Source organism: Cervus canadensis, chromosome 15, assembly GCF_019320065.1.
Source record: "Cervus canadensis isolate Bull #8, Minnesota chromosome 15, ASM1932006v1, whole genome shotgun sequence".
In the NCBI taxonomy this organism is placed as follows: Eukaryota; Metazoa; Chordata; class Mammalia; order Artiodactyla; family Cervidae; genus Cervus; species Cervus canadensis.
Genome location: NC_057400.1, coordinates 45,733,688 through 45,755,684, shown reverse-complemented (window position 1 = coordinate 45,755,684; position 21,997 = coordinate 45,733,688). Strand labels below are relative to the sequence as shown.

General features: G+C 41.3%; 1 protein-coding gene across 4 annotated transcripts in view; it reads right to left on the bottom strand.

Annotated features, from left to right (window-relative positions):
- Positions 1–10,911: 10,911 nt before the first annotated feature.
- The window catches only part of CSRNP3 (cysteine and serine rich nuclear protein 3), a 196,145-nt gene continuing 185,059 nt past the window's right edge, over positions 10,912–21,997 (bottom strand). For all 4 annotated transcript variants that reach the window (XM_043488094.1, XM_043488092.1, XM_043488096.1 and 1 more), the window contains one exon: positions 10,912–21,410. In XM_043488094.1, the coding sequence (XP_043344029.1) occupies positions 20,361–21,410 (1,050 nt within the window). In that variant the 3' untranslated portion in view covers positions 10,912–20,360. The remainder of the gene's footprint in view (positions 21,411–21,997) is intronic.

The following is a 21,997-nucleotide window of genomic DNA, read 5'->3' as shown; positions in this document are numbered from 1 at the left end:
GTCAATAATGCATATTACAAACATGTTTTGGTGACCAAACACAGCCTCCCAGCTATAGGTCTCCCCTAGAAAAGTGAGGCAATTATCTCAATCAGTCAAGTGAAAAGGTCCATTTATGCTTCAATTCTCTGGCTAATTCAGGCAAAAGTAAAATTTTCATCTGAATGATCCCAGTAATTGGCTTGCTGCTTTGCTTTACTAGTGAGAGCTTGACAAAGAGGCAGAGGCTGTTCCATACTGACAGGGAGGTGCTGATCATAGGGAACTTGTGCATAGAAAATGCTTATAAGAAAGCACATTAGCAGTGGAGACTTTGTCAAGAAATTTCAGCAAAGGTAGCTCCTAATCATAGATTATTAGATGAACCTTAGAATTCAGTCTTTCTTTTCTTCCCTTGTCACCGGTTACCCCTCTTCCAGTGTTTCTTATCTAGAGCAAGCATACATCTAGGCACAAATCAGGAAATCTATGTATTCTCCTTCACTCCTTCCTCTCCCTTCTTCTTCATTCAGTCTTTGACATATATTTTGATGTAGTTGCCACCTCTCTGTTCCCATGGTCACTGTCTTAGTTCAGGTGAGTGTTTGTACTTGGATTGAGCATTTACTCATTTGATGGTGATTTTCTGAGGCTCTCCTCATATGCAGCCACAATGCCAGGTACTGCAAATACCATGATGAGCAAGACCTGGGCTCATCGATCATGGCTACTCTTAATTGGTTTTCTACTTCCTGTCTTGTACATCTCCCCTAGTCCATTCTATTTTGCTGTCAGACTTATTCTTCTAAAACTCCAAGTGGAATAAAACTCACAACTGCTTTATAGCCAAAGTCCTAAGACAGTCCCTTGAACTGCAAGGAGATCCAACCAGTCCATCCCAAAGGAAATCAATCCTGAATATTCATTGGAAGGACTGATGCTGAAGCTGAAACTCCAATACTTTGGCCACCTGATGCGAAGAACTGACTCATTGGAAAAAACCTTGATGCTGGGAAAGATTGAAAAACAGGAGGAGAAGGGAACGACAGAGGATGAGATGTTTGGATGGCATCACCAACTTGATGGACATGAATTTGAGCAAGCTCCGGGAGTTGGTGATGGACAGGGAAGCCTGGTGTGCTGCAGTCCACAGGGTCACAAAGAGTTGGACATGACTGAACCACTGAACTGAGACTTGGGAGTTAATTCCACAGGGGATAATTTCAAGAGTCCTTAGGTATCCGAAGAAAATTTCTATGTAGTGTAAACATTAGTTCTTTAAGCAGGCCTCTTTCGTTATAATTTTTTGTCTCTTTACAATTCTGATCCTTCTTCTGTGAATACAGTTCAGTAAATGTATCTTCTTAAACTGCAGTAACCAGAACTGAAGTCAGCTCTTCGCAGCAGGGGTGGGTATCAGGGTGGTGGGGTAGGGGGAGGGTATGGTTAGGGCAGGAAGTCTATCATGAAGCATAAATCTTGTCCAGGTGAACATACATGTTCATTTTTAAAATCTAAGTCCAACACTTTACGTTTAGCTCTTAATTGCTACACATCTTCACTTCCTTCTTTTGAATCCTGAGTTTGTGATGGACATGGTAATGTCCCATTCCAATTCATGTCAGGCTGACATTGTTTCTCTTTCAAGGAGGGCCTCAGTTACAGAGAGATGCCTTGCTTAAAAGCATGACCAACCCGGGGTACTCACATGCAATGACTAATCACGACGGGTTTAAAGACCTGATGTCCTTGTCTCACTAGGGGACAACTCCAATGGGCCAAATTGGCTCTGGGGCTCCTTGTGGGTTGTACTGAGGCCACATCACAGTTTCACTTATTCCTCTGTTTAATTGCTTCTGCCTCTTTGATTCTACAGGTATTGATACCTAATAAATATCTGCATGTCAACCGCCATTTTAGAGTCTGTTTCTCTAAAATCCAATCTGACAAGAAATGGTCCAAAAATAGTAGTCAATATGGTGGGATTCTGGAGCTGCACTTGCCCATCACTGATGGTATATGGACCACAGATGCCCAAGGTGGCAGTCCACTGGGGTTCAGTTCAGTTCAGTTCAATTCAGTTGCTCAGTCATGTCCGACTCTTTGCGACCCCATGAACCACAGCATGCCAGGTCTCCCTGTCCATCAACAACTCCTGGAGTTCACCCAAACCCATGTCCATTGAGGTGGTGATGCCATCCAACCATCTCATCCTCTGTCATCCCCTTCTCCTCCTGCCCTCAATCTTTCCCAGCATCAGGGTCTTTTCAAATGAATCAGCTCTTTGCATCAGGTGGCCAAAGTATTGGAGTTTCAGCTTCAGCATCAGTCCTTCCAATGACCACCCAGGACTGATCTCCTTTAGGATGGACTGGTTGGATCTCCTTGCAGTCCAAGGGACTCTCAAGAGTCTTCTCCAACACCACAGTTCAAAAGCATCAATTCTGGGGTTAGTGGAACTCAAACACAGTAAATGACAGGTAGTGGCACCTAACTGCTAAAAGCCAGAAGGTTGCACTTTTCATAATGAGTGTCAGAGTCAGAGTAGCAGGAAAGGGTCCTAACACAGAAAGCTATGGAAATGGCTCATAGATAACTGGTGTATCTACTGACAAAATAGATGGACAGCCTTTATACCATCACAAGAAATTAGGATAGATGACTAACAGCCTAAAGGCAATCACTCCAATAAAAAATCATAATAGCTCTTGGCCATTTTCCAGACCTAAATTAGTTTTCAGACTCAGGATTCATTGACCCAAGAAGGGGCTAAGTCTCTAGGAGGAAGGACCCAACTGTATCATACAAGTCTACATAGTAATGGTTCCCCCAGTCCTCCTGAAAAGGGACCTACAGCCATTTACTTAGATGACTGTGCACCAGGGAAAGAGGAATATCCCAACATTTAAGGACTGTTTGATGCTGTATTAGACTTGACTATATCTAGAGAAATGAAGCCTCACCATGAGCCTCCTGTTTAAGAGGGGACCTGTTAAGAACTAGGAAATAAACAGAGTCCTAGTACAGGGCTGACTTAAGTCCACTAGGTTTGTAGACCCACCAGCAGTCAGTTCCCCTGTCTCAGATCACATAATTGAGATTGGCATATGTGGTATATATGAAGTCCCCACATAGGACATTTGGCTATGGGATAAAGGCTATAATAGTGAGGAAGGCCAAGAGGAAATCTCTGAAACTGTTCCTGCCCCCTCCCTCTAATCAAAGTAAAATAAAACAAACAAGGCTGCAATCCAGGGAGGATAGTGGAAATTAGTCTTATCCTTAAATACCTAAGGTGTCCAGGGGCGGAGGTCCCATCACATCTCCATTTAAGTCACCTAAGTCCCTGTAGAATGCAGATAGATCTTGGAGGATGAGAATAGATTATTGCAGATTCAACCAAGCAGTCACTACAATTGCAGTTGCTGTGTCAGATAGAAAGAGAATGTTTTCTAGAGAAGGCTAACCAACCTCAGGTACGTGAGTGAGGCCATTGATTTGGAAAATGTATTCCATTCTCTTCCAACCAGAAAAGAGAAGTGAAATTGTTTGCGTTTATGTGGATTGGGTGACAGTATACATTTAGTTTTGTATTTTGTCATAATATAGTGCAAAGAGATATTGATTCTCTGGACATCCCACAGTTAATACCACCCCATCTATGATATTCTGCAAATCAGGCCAGGTGAGTAATAAATGGTCAGCATGCTAGAGGCATTAGGTGCTCTAAAGGGCAGGAGATAAACCCTTTGAAGACTCAGGAGCCTGCCATATCAGCATAATCTTTGGGGATCCCGTGGTCTGGGGCATTCCAAGACATACCCTTCACAGCAGAAGTAAGTTATTGCATCTCCTACCATGAGGAGGGAAGCGTAGTACCTGGTAAGACTCTGGGTTCTGAGGCAGCATGTTGCACATCTGTGAATGCTGTTCTGATCATAAACTGGACAACGGGACAAACTGCCAACTCTGAGTGAACACAGAGCAGACAGGGTCTGGGTAGCAAGTCCTGGTTGCAGTGTCAAAGTGTGGCAGAAGCGATGACATCAGAGGTGATGGCAAAAGATGTGGTATGGAGGTTAGGGCAAGTACCAGTGGTATAATCACAAGCCAGGCCTGTGGATCTAGGCATTGCCCTTTGTAGTAGTAATTTATATGCCTTTTGAAAAACAACTCAATATATTCCTGAGGCTTGGTAGAGACTAAATACCTGACTAGAGGATGGCAAGTGACCATGCCTTGGGAATCAGATCTCAGAAGTTGGGTTCCAACAAAGCCACTAAGTCCAAAGATAAGGCAGGGCTAGCAGCGATCCACAGTATAATCAAAGCAGAAAGCCTGGGGCTACGCACAAACCAGAGTGGAAGGCGCAGGAAGCTGCATGAAGAGGGAGCCCCGTCTTCCATCTCTGTGCCAGCACCTCTCACTCAGCTCACCCTCCTACCATGCGGTGGATTCCTTATGTCCATTCCTTATGGAGGAGGAAAAAAACCTGAATTTGTTTGGGAAGTAGATGCAATGTAAGCCCAAATGCATGGCAGCTGCTCTGCAGCCTCTCTCAAGGGTTCAGTTCATTTCAGTTCAGTCGCTCAGTCGTGTTCGACTCTTTGTGATCCCATGGACTGCAGCCCACCAGGCCTCCCTGTCCATCACCAGCTCCCAGAGTTTACTCAAACTCATGCCCATCGAGTCGGTGATGCCCTCCAACCATCTCATCCTCTTCTTCTCCCGCCTCCAATCTTTCCAAGCATCACGGCCTTTTCAAATGAGTCAGCTCTTCACATCAGGTGACCAAAGTATTGGAGCTTCAGCTTCAACATCAGTCCTTCCAATGGATATTCAGGACTGATTTCCTTTAGGACTGTTTGGGTTTCCTTGCAGGCCAAGGGACTCTCAAGAGTCTTCTCCAACACCACAGTTCAAAAGCATAAATTCTTCAGTGCTCAGCTTTCTTTATAGTCAAATTCTCACATCCATACATGACTACTGGAAAAACCATAGTCTTGACTAGATGGACTTTTGTTGGCAAAGTAATGTGTCTGCTTTTTAATGTGCTGTCTAGGTTGGTCATAACTTTCCTTCCAAGGAGTAAGTGTCTCTTAATTTCATGGCTGCAGTCACCATCTGCAGTGATTTTGGAGCCCCTCAAAATAAAGTCAGCCACTGTTTCCACTGTTTCTTCATGTATTTCCCATGAAGTGATGGGACTGGATGCCATGATCTTTGTTTTCTAAATGTTGAGATTTAAGCCAACTTTTTCACTCTCCTCTTTCACTTTCATCAGGAGGTCCTTTAGTTCTTCTTCACTTTCTGCCATAAGGGTGGTGTCACTCAAGGTTAGCTTTGAAAAATAGTAGCTGGGGAAGACCTTTCATATGGGCAGAACATCAGTGGTGCACCTGGTTTTCTGGTGTGGAAGGGAAAATGGCTCTGTTATGATATATGGATCATGAACAGAAGTGAATGGCCTGGCTGATTAGTCGGGGCCCTGAGATGAGAGAGATCAGAAGATTAGGAAAAAGGAAGTCTGGGGTGGGATGGTGTGGGTGGGCATATGGCAGTGGGCACACAGTGTGAGGATTGTGGTATTTCATGTTAACACTGACCAGACAGCATCCATGGCAGAAGGGCCACGAAATGGCACTATGGACCCATGCTGCCTATTACTCTGTCCACTGTCCACATGTGGCTTGTCCAAACTGAAACATGCTGTTAGTGAAAATACTGGACTTCAAAGATTTAGGAGTACAAAAAAAGAGGAATGTAAAATGTCTTCTGTTGTTGTTGTTGTTGATTACATATTGAAATGATTTTTTTTTATATTAGGGTGAATAAAAATATTTTGAATTTTTTTAAAAATTATTTTCCATGCAGTTACTAGAAAACATAAAGTTGTATGTGCAACTCACCCTTGTGGCTCACATTACGCTGATGTAGGCAGAAAAACTTCGCCAGCTAACAGCAGTGAGCCTCAGCCATTGTCTAGTTCAGTGCTGCCGTGATAGGCCCACGAATTGGGCAGCAGTGGGAGACACGAAAGTGATGCTGGGCCCTTGGGCACAACCTCCCACTTACCAAGGTAGATAGAGCTACCACTGCTGCCCAAACTACAAAATGCCAGCAACAGAGACTCGTTATGGTAAGCCCTCGATATGATGCTATTTTTCCAGAAGTTTAACCAGACACTTACTGGCAGATTAATTACACTGGACTTCCTACATCCTAGATGGGTAAGAGGTTGTTTTTCATTGCTGCTGTTGTTTGCTTCTAACTTAAATATATATATATATATATATATATTCCAAGTCTGATTTTGCTTTTCTTAGCTACAAGGCTTACAGTATATTTAATCTGCTCATATGAGACCCCATATCACACCATATTAGAACAGTGAACTAACTTATAGGAAAGGAAGTGTGTAGTGGGCTTGTTACTGTGAGCTTTCACTGGCCATATCATGGACTCAGAAGCTGCCGACCGGACAGAGGGCTGACCGGCCTGCTAAAGGTACGGCTGGAGTGCAAGTTTGGAGGTGAAATTCTATAGGATGGGGTTATATAGTCTATACATTGGACCTTTATATACTGTTACATCCCCAGTAGAAAGAACACATGGGTCTAGGAACCCAGGTGTTTCTTCCATAGGGTGAAAGCAGAAGGGGCCCCACTTAACATGACCCACTGGGGAAAACTGTGCGTCCTACTCTACAACTCTATAGGCTCTGCCAGGCTAGAGGTCCCAGTTCTCAAAGTGGGCACACTTTTATCAGGGGACTAAAGATTCCCATAACCTCAGATATGCAGATGACACCACCTTTATGGCAAAAAAAAGCCTTTTGATGAAAGTGAAAGAGGAGAGTGAAAAACTTGGCTTAAATCTCAAGATTCAGAAAACTAAGATCATGGCATCTGGTCCCATCACTTCATGGGAAATAGATGGAGAAAGAGTGGAAACGGCAGACGACTTTATTTTGGGGGGCTCCAAAATCACTGCAGATGGTGATTGCAGCCATGAAATTAAAAGATGCTTACTCCTGGAAGGAAAGTTATGACCAACCTAGATAGCATATTAAAAAGCAGAGACATTACTTTGCCAACAAAGGTCCATCTAGTCAAGACTATGATTTTTCCAGTGGTCATGTATGGATGTCAGAGTTGGACTGTGAAGAAGGCTGAGCACCAAAGAATTGATGCTTTTGAACTGTGGTGTTGGAGAAGACTCTTGAGAGTCCCTTGGACTGCAAGGAGATCCAACCAGACCATCCTAAAGCAGATCAGTCCTGGGCGTTCATTGGAAAGACTGATGTTGAAGCTGAAACTCCAATACTTTGGCCACCTCATGCGAAGAGTTGACTCATTGGAAAAGACCCTAATGCTGGGAGGGATTGGGGGCAGGAGGAGAAGGGGACAACAGAGGATGAGAAGGCTGGATGGCATCACTGACTCGATGGACATGAGTCTGAGTAAACTCCGGGAGTTGGTGATGGACAGGGAGGCCTGGCATGCTGTGATTCAAGGGGTCGCAAAGAGTCGGACACGACTGAGCAACTGAACTGAACTGAACTGAAAAATTCCTGTAGACTCTAAGCTGCTGCCTGGGCATTTGGGGCAGGGAGGAGTTACCATCCTAGTAGAAGTAATTGACCTTGATCACCAGGAAGAGATAGGTTTACTGTTATACAGTGGGAACAGGAAGAAATATCTATTAAGATGCCTCCTGGGTCTGGGTCTTACCACCAAGGAAGCCACAGAGATTAGCAGAAGTGGTTGCTGAAGCTGAGGAAAAAGTAGAATGTATAGTGAACGAGGGAGATGATGCATATTGGTGGGGGTTCTAAGACCATCCGCAGTGGCAAAAGCTGTAGCTCATTCTGCTAACCAAGTTCTAAGTTTTCCTGAATCCCAGAAGGCCTGCTCCCTGAAATTTAAACGAAGAGGTGGGTCTGAGTTGTGGTCTGTGGAAGACACAAAGTTGTCACCTTCAAGAATTCCCCTCCAGGGTAGGGCTTCCCCAGATTCTGAGAGTGCTCAGTAGTTTCCAGCTTGCAACTCTATTTTTGGGCATTTCTACTACAGAGCACCAGCTTGCCCCAGAGCACTCCCTTCCTGGGGAACCACGTCCAGTGACTGATTGTGGGGTGGGTATAAAGGTCCAATCATTTTCAGCCCCCAGGCTTGGAGAAGCCCTTTCTAGTCCAGCACCCAACTAGGGATGGCTGGCTGGGGCTTTGTTGGACCTGCTTTGTAGCTTGATTTCTCCCTCCTCCTCACCTGTGTCCTCCCTAAGCTTTCACAAGCATCGGTCCCTAAGGAAAATCCTGCTTGCTAAACTGCGTCTCAGCATTTCTGCTGGAAAGCAGAGCCTGCAGCCCCAGCTTCTGAGAGGTTCAGTCTTCTTGTACCTTTCTCTTCTCTCTCTCTAGTTACCTCTTTAGACACCATTTCACTCTCAATCTCGCATCTTTATCTAAGTTCTAGATCACTATTTCCTTCTGTTCATTTGGTATTTTCACTGAGTATTCCAGCAACAATCCTTATCCAAAATGAACACACCTCCTTATAACACTAATTTCTGTTCATGATGCATCTATTCACTTGAATTCTCCCCTGTTCACTTAAATTCTCCACCTGTAGTGTCTTGAGTCATCATCTTTTTGCTGCTTTTAATCTCTCTCACCCAAGAAGGCTTTCAAAGAACCAGCCTTTTCTTTGCCATAATCGTCTGGATCCCTGTCCTTGCTTGTCTGGAGGGGACCTATCTTGTTCATGCTGCCCCCTTGTAATCTAGTGAAATGTCCTAAACATAGTAGGTCCTTGACAGTGATTTTATTAATGAGTAGTGACTTCAATAGCTACAAGGAAGATTTTTACTCTGGCATTCCCATCTTCCCAAACTGTCTGTGTCCTGCAACCACAGTGCTTTCACTGTTAAGCATCACTCTTACTTGGTTGAACCTCCTCTTCTAATACCTTCAAGATTTCCCTCCTTCCCTAAGGATAAAAGAAAGACTCTCCAGACTAGTCTTCAGAGTTTTGCAACATCTGAATAGATTTTCCTCATCGGATTGCTCATTTTCCCTCAAGGTATATCATCTGCTCTTAGCAGCATCTTTCTAGTCTGCACAGAAGAGGGTGACCTGGTCCTGACTCAGTCCTTCCCCAAGCCATCCCACATCTTGGAATCTGGATGTCCCCTACCAGTAAAATTTCTTCCTCCTGCTGAATCTGACCCCATCTCCACCCTTTCAGACAGCCATCCTTCCTTCATCTGAACTCCTGCAAACGCACCACTCAGATCTGTACTGCACATATGTCAGTAAACATATTTTAAGCATCTCCTATATTCTGGGTGCTAAGTTGGATGCCAAGGACATGGTGAGTAAAAAGACACGTTTTGGTTCTCAGGGAGTCCTGCAGAGGGAGTAAATAGGGAAATAAACTCAGTGAGACTGGAAGAGCTGTGTTGTTACTGTCATGTAGGCTGCCGGCTCTTTGCAGCCCCATGGACTGTAGCCCGTCAGGCTCTTCTGTCCGTGGAATTTTCCAGGCAAGAACACAGGAGTGGGTTGCCACTTCCTACTCCAGGGGATCTTTCCGACCCTGGGATGGAACCTGCATCTCTTGCATCTCCTGCACTGGCAGGTGGATTCTTTACCACTAGCGTCACCTGTAGCATCTGCATTTAGCATAAAAGAGCAGGCCATCCATCTTCAGGAGATTCAGAAAGGCAACATGAAGTTTGAAGGGGCATTTGAGTTTTTGCTCAAAAAGTAAGTACTCACTAGAATTGTGCTGTCAGGATGCAGTTGCTGGGTGTATATTCTGGGCAAAGGAGGAGGCAGAGAAAAACTAGTGTAGTAGGGTCAGACACAACTGGGCAACTGAACAAAAACAACAAAGGCAAAGTCTAGGTCGTCTGTCTGTGGGCAGTGGAACAAACAGTCTGATAAGTAAAACAGCTAGAGAGATTTGCTGTATCCAGATCTTACCTCACCTCGTGGGGACATTCCAAAAGTGAAAGTCGCTCAGTCATGTCCAACTCTGCGACCCCATGGACTATACAGTCCATGGAATTCTCCAGGTCAGAATACTGGAGTAGGTAGCCTTTTCCTTTCCCAGGGGATCTTCCCAACCAAGCGATCAAACCCAGGTCTCCAGCATTACAGGCAGATTTACCAACTGAGCGATCAGGGAAGTCCTGGGGACATTCCAAAGAGTTTGTGTTTTATCTTGTCAACAATGAGGAAGGAACTCCACAGATTTTTTAAGTAAGTGAGCCATGCGATCAAATTTGTGTTCAGGGGTGATCAATCACATATTATGATTTAACTTTCAAAAATATAGATACAGTGTTCAAATGTAAGAAAAACAAGTTGTTCGAAGACAGTGACCTGTACATAATAGGAAATTAGGAAGGATCCATTTTCTTTTCTCTTCATTCTACTGCCAATAAAAAGAAGTTTAGTTACCTTGAGTCAGCATGATTAAACAGATAGGCATATATGTGTACGTATGTGCACATATTCTAAATACCAAATCACATAGATTCTGCTTCAAGCAAAGCAAAACACAAATACTACTAAACAGGTGAATTGCAGGATACTACTTACAAAAGATCGTATTTGCCTTGGTAAAAATATCCTCCCCAATTTCATTGGAACAGGAAGTTCCTCTCTGGCCCTCATATTTGTTTACATGTCATTACTTGATGAAAGGGTTGAATACAGTTGAGGAAGAAAAATGTTATTAAGCATCTTCACTTAGAGATCAATCACAGTAGAGTTAGCACATCTTTGAGTCATTTCACAGGAACTGGCTTCACACACAACTTTTCAGGAATGTATCTGTTACACCGAAGGAGGGAGGTATTCTTGTATGTGTGTGACTGCTTTGAAGGTAAGAACAAAGGATTTACACAAAATGCAACAGTAGATACAATTTAGAAACTGGTTTTACTCTGCTGCAAACAAATGGACAAGATATTTGTACAATATATAATAAAAAGTACAGCATAATACAAGTGCCACTAGTAAAAGAAACTTAAGGATAAGACTTAAAAATGCTTATTTGTAATATATATATATATATACACACTGCAATAAAAAGCCACAATAAATACACGAATTTCCATGTCATTCATAATAAATACTGAAAATATAAATACAGAAGACTACAGCTAATATGAATAAATTATTACAACATAAGGTCCAGGTTAAGTTCTGTTGACTATTACTGTAGCTTATTTTATATACCCTTTGGCATCTTTGATGTTATAACTTATACACAAGAGAAATCAATCTGGAAACTATGTGACATACAACATGATGTCTTAGTGTAAAGTGAAGGGATGTATGAATTGTAGTTTGATTTTCTTCCTGTCAACCTTTCTAAGTGATTATATTGAGCATAACAGTAATAAAGTATCTATTGAAATATTGTTGAAATTGAGTAAAGGTCATAATAGGAGTCAACAAAAAGATAAAACCAATCACAATATAGAAAATGTTATATGGTGAATTGATCCCACTGTGTTTAGATTACTTTTTTTTTGCCAGAAATCCAACAGATAAGAAACAAAAAACCCCACAAATACTCTCAAAAGACTTCCCTTGTGTAAAGACCATTCCCAATGTCCGAATGGTTCAATGTAGACTGAAGGATAACACCCAAGTGCTTTGGATCATTTGCTCTACCATTACATTCAGCTTACAAAATTTCACCAGAATTTGCAAATGTACCAAATTTCTATGGCAGCTGGAAAGTGGACACACAGTTGATGTCTAAGACTATGATCAAGATAAAGATACTGCAAAAGGTGACATTTGCCTATGCAACCAATTATACATACACATTTTAAATGGGGAGAATGCATTTTTGACCAATGTCAGATGACCTTTTCCTATTAAACTGTTATACCCTGTGACACTGAGGGAAACACATTGAAATAACAAAGTGCCATTTTCTGCATTAACAGGCATTAACCAGTACATATGTATTAATAGTTCTATCTTAAGAGGCTATTACACCAGAAATGCAATAAACTAAAATGAAAGCAGATCAGCTTTACTAAGACACGATAAAGGCTGAGGTTCTTAGGAACAGAGTTGTAATCTACATTTTTTTTTTAAAAACTATTTCTGTACTGTAAATGTCTAGCATTTATTTTACATCAAACACTTTTGAAACATGTTTCACAAACTACGCCTCAGACTTATTTCCATAGAGGTGTCTAGAGTCAATTAAAACATGGGCCAAATGATTCAACATTCTTTACATAAGCAATCTATAGGTTGGTTTTTTTTTTTTTTTTTAAAGCAAAAAAAGGTTATTTCCCCTAATGTTATTTATGGGGAGCAACCACATGGATGTGGCTGTCATTTCATAAGATCATCTGAGTTGGGGGAGTTAAGCAGCTGTACCTAGACTGGAAAAAATCCCATAGAGAGAGGAGACATTGATTTCCAGGGTGCTCCTTATTTTCCTGCTAGTTCTAACTCCAAGCTGGAGGCAACTCTGAACAAACAGAAAAAGCTCTCTGCAGGGGGTGCTTGGATCAAGTGATGTAATCAGAAAAAAATCACCACCCTCCTGGACTCCTCCTTCTGTTTTCAGGCCTTGTCAGGACAACACATTTTTAAATCATTGTGTGGAACCCTGAGAAGGCAAGCAGCCACTGTTTCCAGAACATGGGGACAAAGGCTGGGATCAAATGGTGGCTGAGTATTTTCTCTGGAGTCATTCTATCCCACACCAGACTCTCCACCGCCAGTCCATTCCCCAGAAAAAGTGGGAAAACTAGAGATTCTCCTTTGTCATTTTAGGGAATAGAAAGATGAATGAGAAAGTACCTATTTGGAAGCAAGAAGGGAGAAAATGCTCCCTTTTTGTAACTGTAACTTCTCAGAAAATTGAGCAGTTTAAAAGCAGAGTCACTTGATTCTAGCTCTGATATCTGTCACTGGGGATCTGAAACAGTCACTTTTCCTGATATCATAGCAATGGCAAAACAAAAAAGAAGATAAAAATAAACCAAAAACTATAGCAATATTTGTCACGAGCAGGTCATGTTACTGAACATTGTCCCAGTATCCACATCTTTATTTTTAAAACTCTGATTTCTTAGGAGTCTTAGGGAATCATCAAATGTAACAAATATCAAAGGTAAGGGAAATCCGACTTTCTGAGGCTCCCAGGACAATGGCCTAAATCACCACATCTGTTGCCAGGTGCCTAGTTCACAAAGACTGGCCAAGACATTTTCCTACTGTGAGAAAAGCCTAAAAGAACTGGATTGTGTTGCTAAGGAAACCATCTTCCCCAGAGATGTTAAGAATAGATGGGTATCTATCCTGTAGAGCATGCCTGAGTGACAGTCTTCCCTAGAGGTAGATGGATGAGTTAGATGACCTCTGGAGCCGCAGGGCTAAAAAATTTGAAGAATACAGAAGAATCTCAAACTTTCCATTATTCACACACAGTTGGCCATTTTAAGTATCTTTGAAAAGATGAAACTATGCTGAGATACCCGTTTGGCATGACTGGTGCCTAATGAATCAAGACACAGACAGTAACCTGTGGCAGTGGATGGACCTTATTTGGTTATGGTACAGAGGAAATGACTTTGTCAACTACTAAAATTTAAAATCAATTATATTCAGAAATCATTTGGGTATCATTAAAACATTCAAGGATCAACACTAAATTAAAAATAAAACAAAAACTAACCTTGGGTAATTTATATTATAGTTTTAGATATTTGGGTTTTCCTTTTTAGAAGAATTCAGATAAGGATTTCATTTCTTCTTTCTCTTTCAGAAGTATCTTTTCAAAATGGTATATAGATCTTTGAATTTCTTAAAAGATAGGCGCTTTTTTTATGGCTAAGGAGAAAAGCTTGGTGGCCAACATAAAAAGAAGGAACAAAACAAAATTGGATAAATTTTGCTACAAAGTTAGAAATTTCATTTTTATATTGTATAGGTTCCCTACTTAGAGACAACAGCAAAACTGTATTAGGAGGTCACACCCCTGACAAGATCATTTCTGGTCCTACCCAGCACGGCAGGAGAGCTTGATAAAGAGCTTGGGTGATAGAAGCTCCTAGACAATTTTTAAAGAGATATTTTCTAAGTCAATTCCCCTTCTAAAAATACTCATTAATAAATAACTTGCAATATCCTGCTAAGCCAGATAAAAATACTGGGAGAAAGCCCCAAGAGTAAGGAGAATACCTAACAAAGAAGTATTCCAAAATTACAACTGAAGTCATTCAAACAGGTCATATAAATTAATTTAGACAAAGGCTAGGCTAATTTCTACTATAAATTTGTCTTCTCCTAAACCCTTCTAATCAATATACATTAGCTTGAAAATATTTAAGCGGCCTCACACGTCACTAGAATGAGTCATTGAACTGAGTTGACTATCACCATGGTAACGAGTAATGCAAAGAAAGGAATGCCACCATTAGTACGCTGAATACAAGCATTGTCCAACATAAATTCTACATTCTTGAAACTTCAGTTCTGCCAGAAGCTTCTATGAGATGAAATAAATGACACACTAGAGTTGGCTTTTCTTGAATTATAAGCAAGTGTAGAGTAGCAAGTGAAAACAATTACCCTGTATAGTGATATATTTATCACAAGTGAAAGAAAGTCGTCAACAACCTGACTTAAATCTTTGAAATTCAATTTCCATGAATGTACCAAGTACCTGAATTTACTAAAATCACAGGCTATATGTTAGATTACAAAAACTGTATAAAAAAATGAACTGGCTTAGGTTTTGAATCTGGTTGTACAGACCTTCCTGCTGCCCATCATTCTGTTTGAATCACCACTGCCAGGATACAGAAATCAAGGCATTATTACACTTACTATCCAGACAGCACAAAGTTAGACTAACCCCAGGGCTGCTTATCAAGTAAAACCCAGCTCACATCACGCTTTTAAATTTGAATTTCTGATTAGAAAGAAAAAAACCAAAACACATGCATTGTTAGAAAGGGAGGAGTCTCTTGCTCCCCTTTGTAGGAGAGGGCTGTAGGGTTGAAATAAAACTTGGAAACAACTGTTTTAAATAATCACATTCAATATACAGATTTGGCAGGTGAAATATTAAAGAGCTCTTTCATTTCCATATTCATGACTTTTGACAAGAATCTATCAGTCTTTTTAATATAAAATGTGTTTTCATCTTTAAAATAGTTTTTTTTATCATGCTGTAGCTCCATATTATTTTTTTTTAAAGCATCAAATTATTTTTAGATAAGAAGATGTAATTGATGGGAATAGTAGGTCACAGATGTGAACACCAACTGGGCTGTGAGGGTCCACACTGTAACTTCTAGGTTTGGGGTTGCTATTTATGAATCCAGTTTTTCTAGTAAAATAAAATTCTAGTTTCTCAGCTCAGCTGAAACTTTATGATTCTTAGGAGACACCATAACTTATTAAGCTTATAGTCCATCCTCAGCACACCCAAAATTCCTATAATTCTAGTGAGTTTTCAAATTGCTGATATTCAGTTAAATTAAGTCAATTACATTCTTTAATGCTACAGAAAACATCTGATGAGCTGTGCTATTTGCGCAGAGCTGTGGCATTCGGCTTAGGCATTTAAGTAACTCAAGCACAAGTTAGCAGATTTCAGAATGAATAAGGTAATCAGTAGTTGCAAATTTGTGTTAGAACTAAGAGTGATTAAGGCTTTAGCTTTTGGTGTTGGTCATGGTAAGAATTCATAGCTTAGTTCCAGTTTTGAATTATAGTTGTCTTGCCTTTGAAAGCATGAAGCTAGTTCCCATTTAAGGTTGGTATTTTATACACCGACTACAATAATGAACTCTGAATTATCTTGAGACAACAAGGAGCAGATGCCACTTTGAAGAGAAAGATTAAGTCTGTATTTGGAGAAACGGAAGTCTCGTGGCACCTTTTAAAAAGGCAGTCTCTTAACGTTGGAGGATGTCGATTTTCTACCTGCTAATTCAATGGTTTGTAATCCCTGGCTAAAAGTAAGGATGCCGAGTGACCTGTTTTCTACAAGCTGCAAGGCAATGCTGTTGGAACCAGGAACTCAAGCTTAGCTATTTTATAGGCTCTTTGTAAGCAGAAATGAGTGACGGTGTTCTACATTGCTGCTTCAAAGGTTTCCTGAAAGGTTTCCTGGGTTATATGTGAGTCAACCTGCCTTTGAAACTGTCTGGTAGGAGTGCTGGCATAAATTTAATATAACTTACACAGGTCTAACACCGAAGAAGCAATTATGTGAAAATCTCTTTTTCATTGGGTTAAGTTCTTCTAGTTGTGGCCAAATTTAATTCATAAATTTCAGACAGAGAGGGAAGTAGGAGGATCCAGCGAGTTCTACTAATTTAGGCAAAAGAAGTATCTTTTTTAGTTGCAGTTTTCATGTAGTCAGACAAGAATTGATGTCGTTTTTTTCTAACATCACTTTATAAAGTCATAACTTAAAAGGACTGCAATGAGGCTTGATTATTTCATTCCACTTTTCATCATTATCATAATCCCTTAGAATTTGTAGTGTTTCCCCCTCTTTTTAACCACCCAGGACAGTTCCTTTAACATAGTAGGTGTTCAATAAGTATTTGTTAAAAGAAAGAATTGATAAACACATTCTAAATATGTCAAGACCAAAGGATTTTGACTTGTACAACAATTTCAGAAGTTTAACCAAAGAATCAGTGATATATCAGTTAACAGGAAATAAATCATTCATTTCCTTGCTTAATGACAACCAAACCAGAATTCTGCCTAGAAGTCATCTGTCGGAGGATAAAATTTTAAAGAACATAATCATTTATAATCTCCTTTTTCCTTTGTTAATGTGTGACCAGTGTTTCTGTAATTCATTGTTTTTATTGGGGGCAGTATTGCTGGGCTATATACGATTATGAAGACTTTAATAATAAAATTAATTAGTAAGTATTAGTTTCAAATTTTATATGTGATTGGCACTCTGGGAAAAATGCTGTTTCACCACAAAGAAAAGACTGGCTTTCAGAAAGTAACCATATTCTTCAATTAACCAAAAGACAGAAGACAAATGGATTTTACTGATGTCTTAAATAATCAATGATCAAGAGAAGGGAAAAAAGTAAAGCTCTTTGATTGATTTCTTTCTCCCAGAGGAAACCTAGAATGACAAAGGAAATGCAAGCTGCTCCAGCCACTTGACTTGCAAATCAATCTGGCCTGGATTATAACCGGGAATTAAACCCTAATAAAAGGTAGAGGGCTGGTGCTAAAACAACAGGGACTAAAGCATGAAGCTTTGCCATTGACAGTGAATGACTAAAAAGCCGTGTGTCAAAACAAGACTATAATTTGGCTAGCTATACTACGGGGGGAATACAACAGCTGCAGGTCAGGCCACTGTGTCTCCGCGTAAAGATCTGAAGAATCCACTGGCTGTGTTCAGCTCTTGGTCCCCATTTAAAAATGCTTAGAAAAACTGTAGCCCTTCCTGGCATGTGGGCATTTTTTTGTTGAATAGACGATCTATTAATGGAAAAAGAAAAGTCAAATGGCACACTGTGCTCTCTCAGCTTTTCTGGGAAAAAGTAACAATGAAATGATTCCACCATTAGTATTATTTACAACTTTGAACCAGTATATTTAAAATATAGCTTTAAAAATCATCTTCATTTCCAGACCACAGTTTTAGATCATAAAACCCAACCAAATGCTAGGGTAGGGAAAATTTAGTACTCGTTATTGGCCTAAAATCTGTCATTCTCTGATGTGTGGTATTACACCTACTGTGTGTGTTGATGGAGGCATGTGTGCAAGTGTTTTCATAGGTATTCTGTGTATGTAGGCAATATTGAGGGGTTAGGTTATAAATATATATATGAACGTTTGGAACAGAAGCTCTCGTGGCTGGAAGGTTAATCCTGGGTAGCAGTGACTTTTGACCCCAATTAGACAGATAGGGGAAAAAGTTGTTTTTTGTTTGTTTTCCTGTTTCTAGGTTAAGCATATTTTTGGAAATGAAGCTACAAAACAGAGACCCAGTCCAACATAAACAACTAGGTGTCAACCTTCTTGTGAAAATAAAGCTGAACTGAATTAAATATCCATCCTTTCAGAATCTAGACTGGCATTCTACCCTTCAATCCTACACAGAGACACCTCTGCCCCACTCTGCCGCACTATGTTCCAAGCATAAGCTGAGTGCTTCACACATAACTATTTCCAAGGCTTGCAATGGCCTAATCAATATGGCACAGAGGATTTTTCATGTGCTCAAGTGAAGGAACAATAGTTTCTTGTCATTTTCTCTTTGGGCCTGTGCTCTTTAGATTGTATTGATGGGGGAAAAATTTGGAGATCAAGCACTAAAAACTGTAATTTTACAGACAACATGAGATATGCTATCAAGATTTGAGCAAAACCCCAATCTGAATAGCCCAAAGGGCCTGTCATTCAAGGAGCATCCCTGCCCCCATTACTGCTACCTCCATAAAGACCAGCCCAAAGCTGCTTTAATGTTAATACTAATGGTTCTAAGGTTGGGTTGGCTCATTGTGGGGGTAGAGTAGGAGCTGTAACCAACTGCACAGTGGAAGAGCTGCCAAGTAAACATGTTTTCCCCAAGTCAAGTCTTAGTAGAAACTCTTCCATTGGAGGACTTTCTCTAGACCAAACATTTTTAAATTCAGTGAAATAAAATAGTATTTTTTAAGGACTTGAGATCTACAATGTATTTATATCCATATTTCTAAACATCCAAGTCTAAGAGACAAAAAATAAGTAGTGATGCAGTCACTGAATAGCAAGGCATGTCCACATTTCAAAGAGGCATAAAATGTGAAATGACATAACAATAGAAGGTCAAAAATATGAAACAGATTTAGCATAGTCATATTGCATTGGAACTAAAAAGTTAGAACACACTATTTAGTTACCTAAACTAATTTACAGGAAAACAGGATCTTAGAAGTCCTCCGACGAACTAAGTGCAGATAATCTAAAGGTGGGGAGTGCATGTTTTATTTCTATCTGTCCCCTTTTATAAGAGAACATGAGGTAATTAGAAAGTATTCAATGCATTCTGGACTGTTCTGCTAATTGTCCCAGGCAAGAGAAATCAAAATACTTCAGAAAAGTAAGGCCTAGTTGAGTATTTGGGTAGAGGCCCCCACTTCAGTCAGCTAGTCACTAAGTGTAAATTTCATTAGACACTCATTTTTGTAGAGACGGATTGATCACGCTGTAGAAAAAGGCTGGTTGCTGAGGCTGTGTCTCTTCCATGTTTTCTCAGCCTCCTCTGCTTTGACCCAGTTAGGTCTTGAGAGTGGTGAAGGAAAACAGGTCATTTTTCCTTCATAAAGTATCATTGGATTGATTCCTCTATTTAATTCTATGAACCTTATAATAGTTACAGATTTTAAAAATGTGTGTTTTTTTTTTTTAATTTTTCATCTCAAAGAGTTCTTAGTCCCCACCCCTCACAAGTTACCATGAAGGGGCATAAAGTGCATTTTGATGCAGGGGCGTAGAGTTTGAAGGTGCTGTCCGAGCTAAGAACCAAGATGATGCTGTGTTTAAAAAAGAAAGGCAATTCCTTCTACCTCCATCTCTGGAGTCAGCTGAGGGAGGGCAATGAACTAGGCCCTCACCAGAGGATTGTCCTAACTCTTAACTTTAGAGAAAACTGTGTAAGGACCTGCACATACAGACTCATTTGTTTGTCCAAAATAGCAAAAATAGGCCTATTTCACCCTTAAGAAAGTATTTGCAAATCTGATCAGACATGATCATAAAAACGTGAATGGATTCCAGAGGCAATCCATGTGGGCATGCTCGGTGGTACTAACTATGCATCTTCAGCTGAAAAGAACATGCTGCAGTTCGTTTTCATCAGAACATGACTTCTAGCTACCATAAATAAAATACACAGGGGGCAATTAAATCTTTTTCTTACAATAATAACTTTTACATTAAAAAGTCACCGTCATCTTCAGATATATCGAAAATTAGGACTCTAAATCTTATTTCCCAGTCTTAGTTAACAATCTTGCACAGGCCCGATAATCCAAAACTTGGAGCTCTGATCTACACAGCTTGGCAGGTTTCACACAGTTTGACAGGTAGGCAACTGTGAGATATGCTTTTTTTAAAATTAGCATTTTCTATCAAAACAGTCTGAAATCATTTAAAATCCTCATAGAGACTGCGTTTGTGCAATGGCACAGTCACATAGCTAGAAAGGAGAAAACAAAATACAGTCTGGATGCTTCACCACGGGCCAAGTTTTCTTGGTCCTCAGTTGAAACCACAACGAGCCCAGGAAATCCAATTAAATACAGTGCTTTAAATAGGAGAAGAGTTGGTCTTAGAATAACTTAAACTACTAAACAGGGACAGTCTCGACCACGGGCGATTTGATGCACTCTTCGTGCAATCTACTCTTTTCTGCAAGGCTCAAAGGATCTTCAGCAGGATGCTCTGAAATGTGACTGTCACCATTCATCGCAGAGACAAACCCTTCCTGGGAGGGGCCTTTCAAGTATGAGTGAAATTCCACTTGCGGATGACTGGACCTGTGTTCGGGATATAAGCTATTGCAGGGCACTCCGCCGTCATTTTCCGAAGAGGAGCAGCAAACGATGACGGAGGGGTTGGCGGCTGGATAGTGGGAGGCGCCATACGCCTCTTCGGCTTGCCGGGCGTAGTCCACGAACTGCTCCGGGGTCATGGTGTAAGGCACCAGCGAGAGGGTACCGCTCTTGACAGTCTCTCTTTCCGGATAGTTCTCAGAGATCTGGTTGGGCGTTCCTGGAATGTGGCTATCTATTTGGTAATAGAGGGTCGAAGAGCTGGCATAAAAAGGAGCGTTCTTTGCGTGGCTCTCGTGGACGGCGGTGCCATCGGAATAGCAAAGGACGGAAGGAAGAGGGACCACCTCGGCGTGAGGACCCAGCCCTTCCACGAAACTGTCCCCTTTCTCGTCGTCGTCCTCTTCCTCCTCCTCCTCCTCTTCCTCCTCCTCTTCCTCGGACTCGCTGGGGGCCAGGCTCTGCGTGCTGGAGTCCGTGACTCCGCTGCAGAAGCTGCTGCCGTCCTCCTCCTCCTCCTCCTCCTCCTCTCCCTGGCAGTCTAACTCCTCGGCCGACCGCAGGTGCAGCACGGCGGCCTGCGGTTCCGTCTCAATCTCGAAATTGTCCGCGAGAGCGTATTCGACGGAGTGAGCCACCGGGCCCATGGCGCTGCCGTGCGCGCTTATCTCCCCGGGGCAGCCGTTCAGCGCGGGGATTGGCTGCTCGCGGTTTTTCTCCAGTTCGAGTTTCATTATTGTGTGCAAAAAGTGAGTCCGGACGCGGATCGGATTGAATTCAATTCTGCCGGCTGTGTTACTACAGCCTTCTTTAGTGCAGCCGCAGGGGAAAGACATGCGATCCACCTTGGGAGGAAGAACACGGGTTAGCCCCCCTGGAACTCGTAACAAATCACATCCAAATCCGGTGCCTCATGGCAAACCCTTGGAATCTGGGATGACAAACCCACTCACGCCAGAGAAAACGACAATCAAACAGCAAACAGAAACAAAAGGGGAAGTGAAGGCTTAGGACAGAAGAGTTAAACGAATTTTAAACCTATGCTCCAAATAAAAATGAGTCGATGGTATGGTTTTAGTTCGTTTATCCCTCCTGGTGCTTTCTTTACTTCTGTTTCCATCCTCCCTTACCCCTTCTCTCCAGCCCATTAATTTCGGTCCCATCCCCCCCCCCCCATGTTTCTCTCCTTTTCCTGAGCTCTCTTTTTTCAGCAGCTAGCCAGCTCACATGCCCAATTTTAAACAAATTTACTGCCCTCATACCCATCTGCTATTTTTAGTCTAAATAGCATGACACTCCTCACACTAGCCAGGAGTTTTTTCTTTTCTTCTTATAAAATGAACCTCTCCGCCTGAGACACCATTTAGTCTCAAGCAGCCTGATAATTCACTCGCATTGGTTCACTGTCTTATTCTTTTGGGTCCTTGGTACT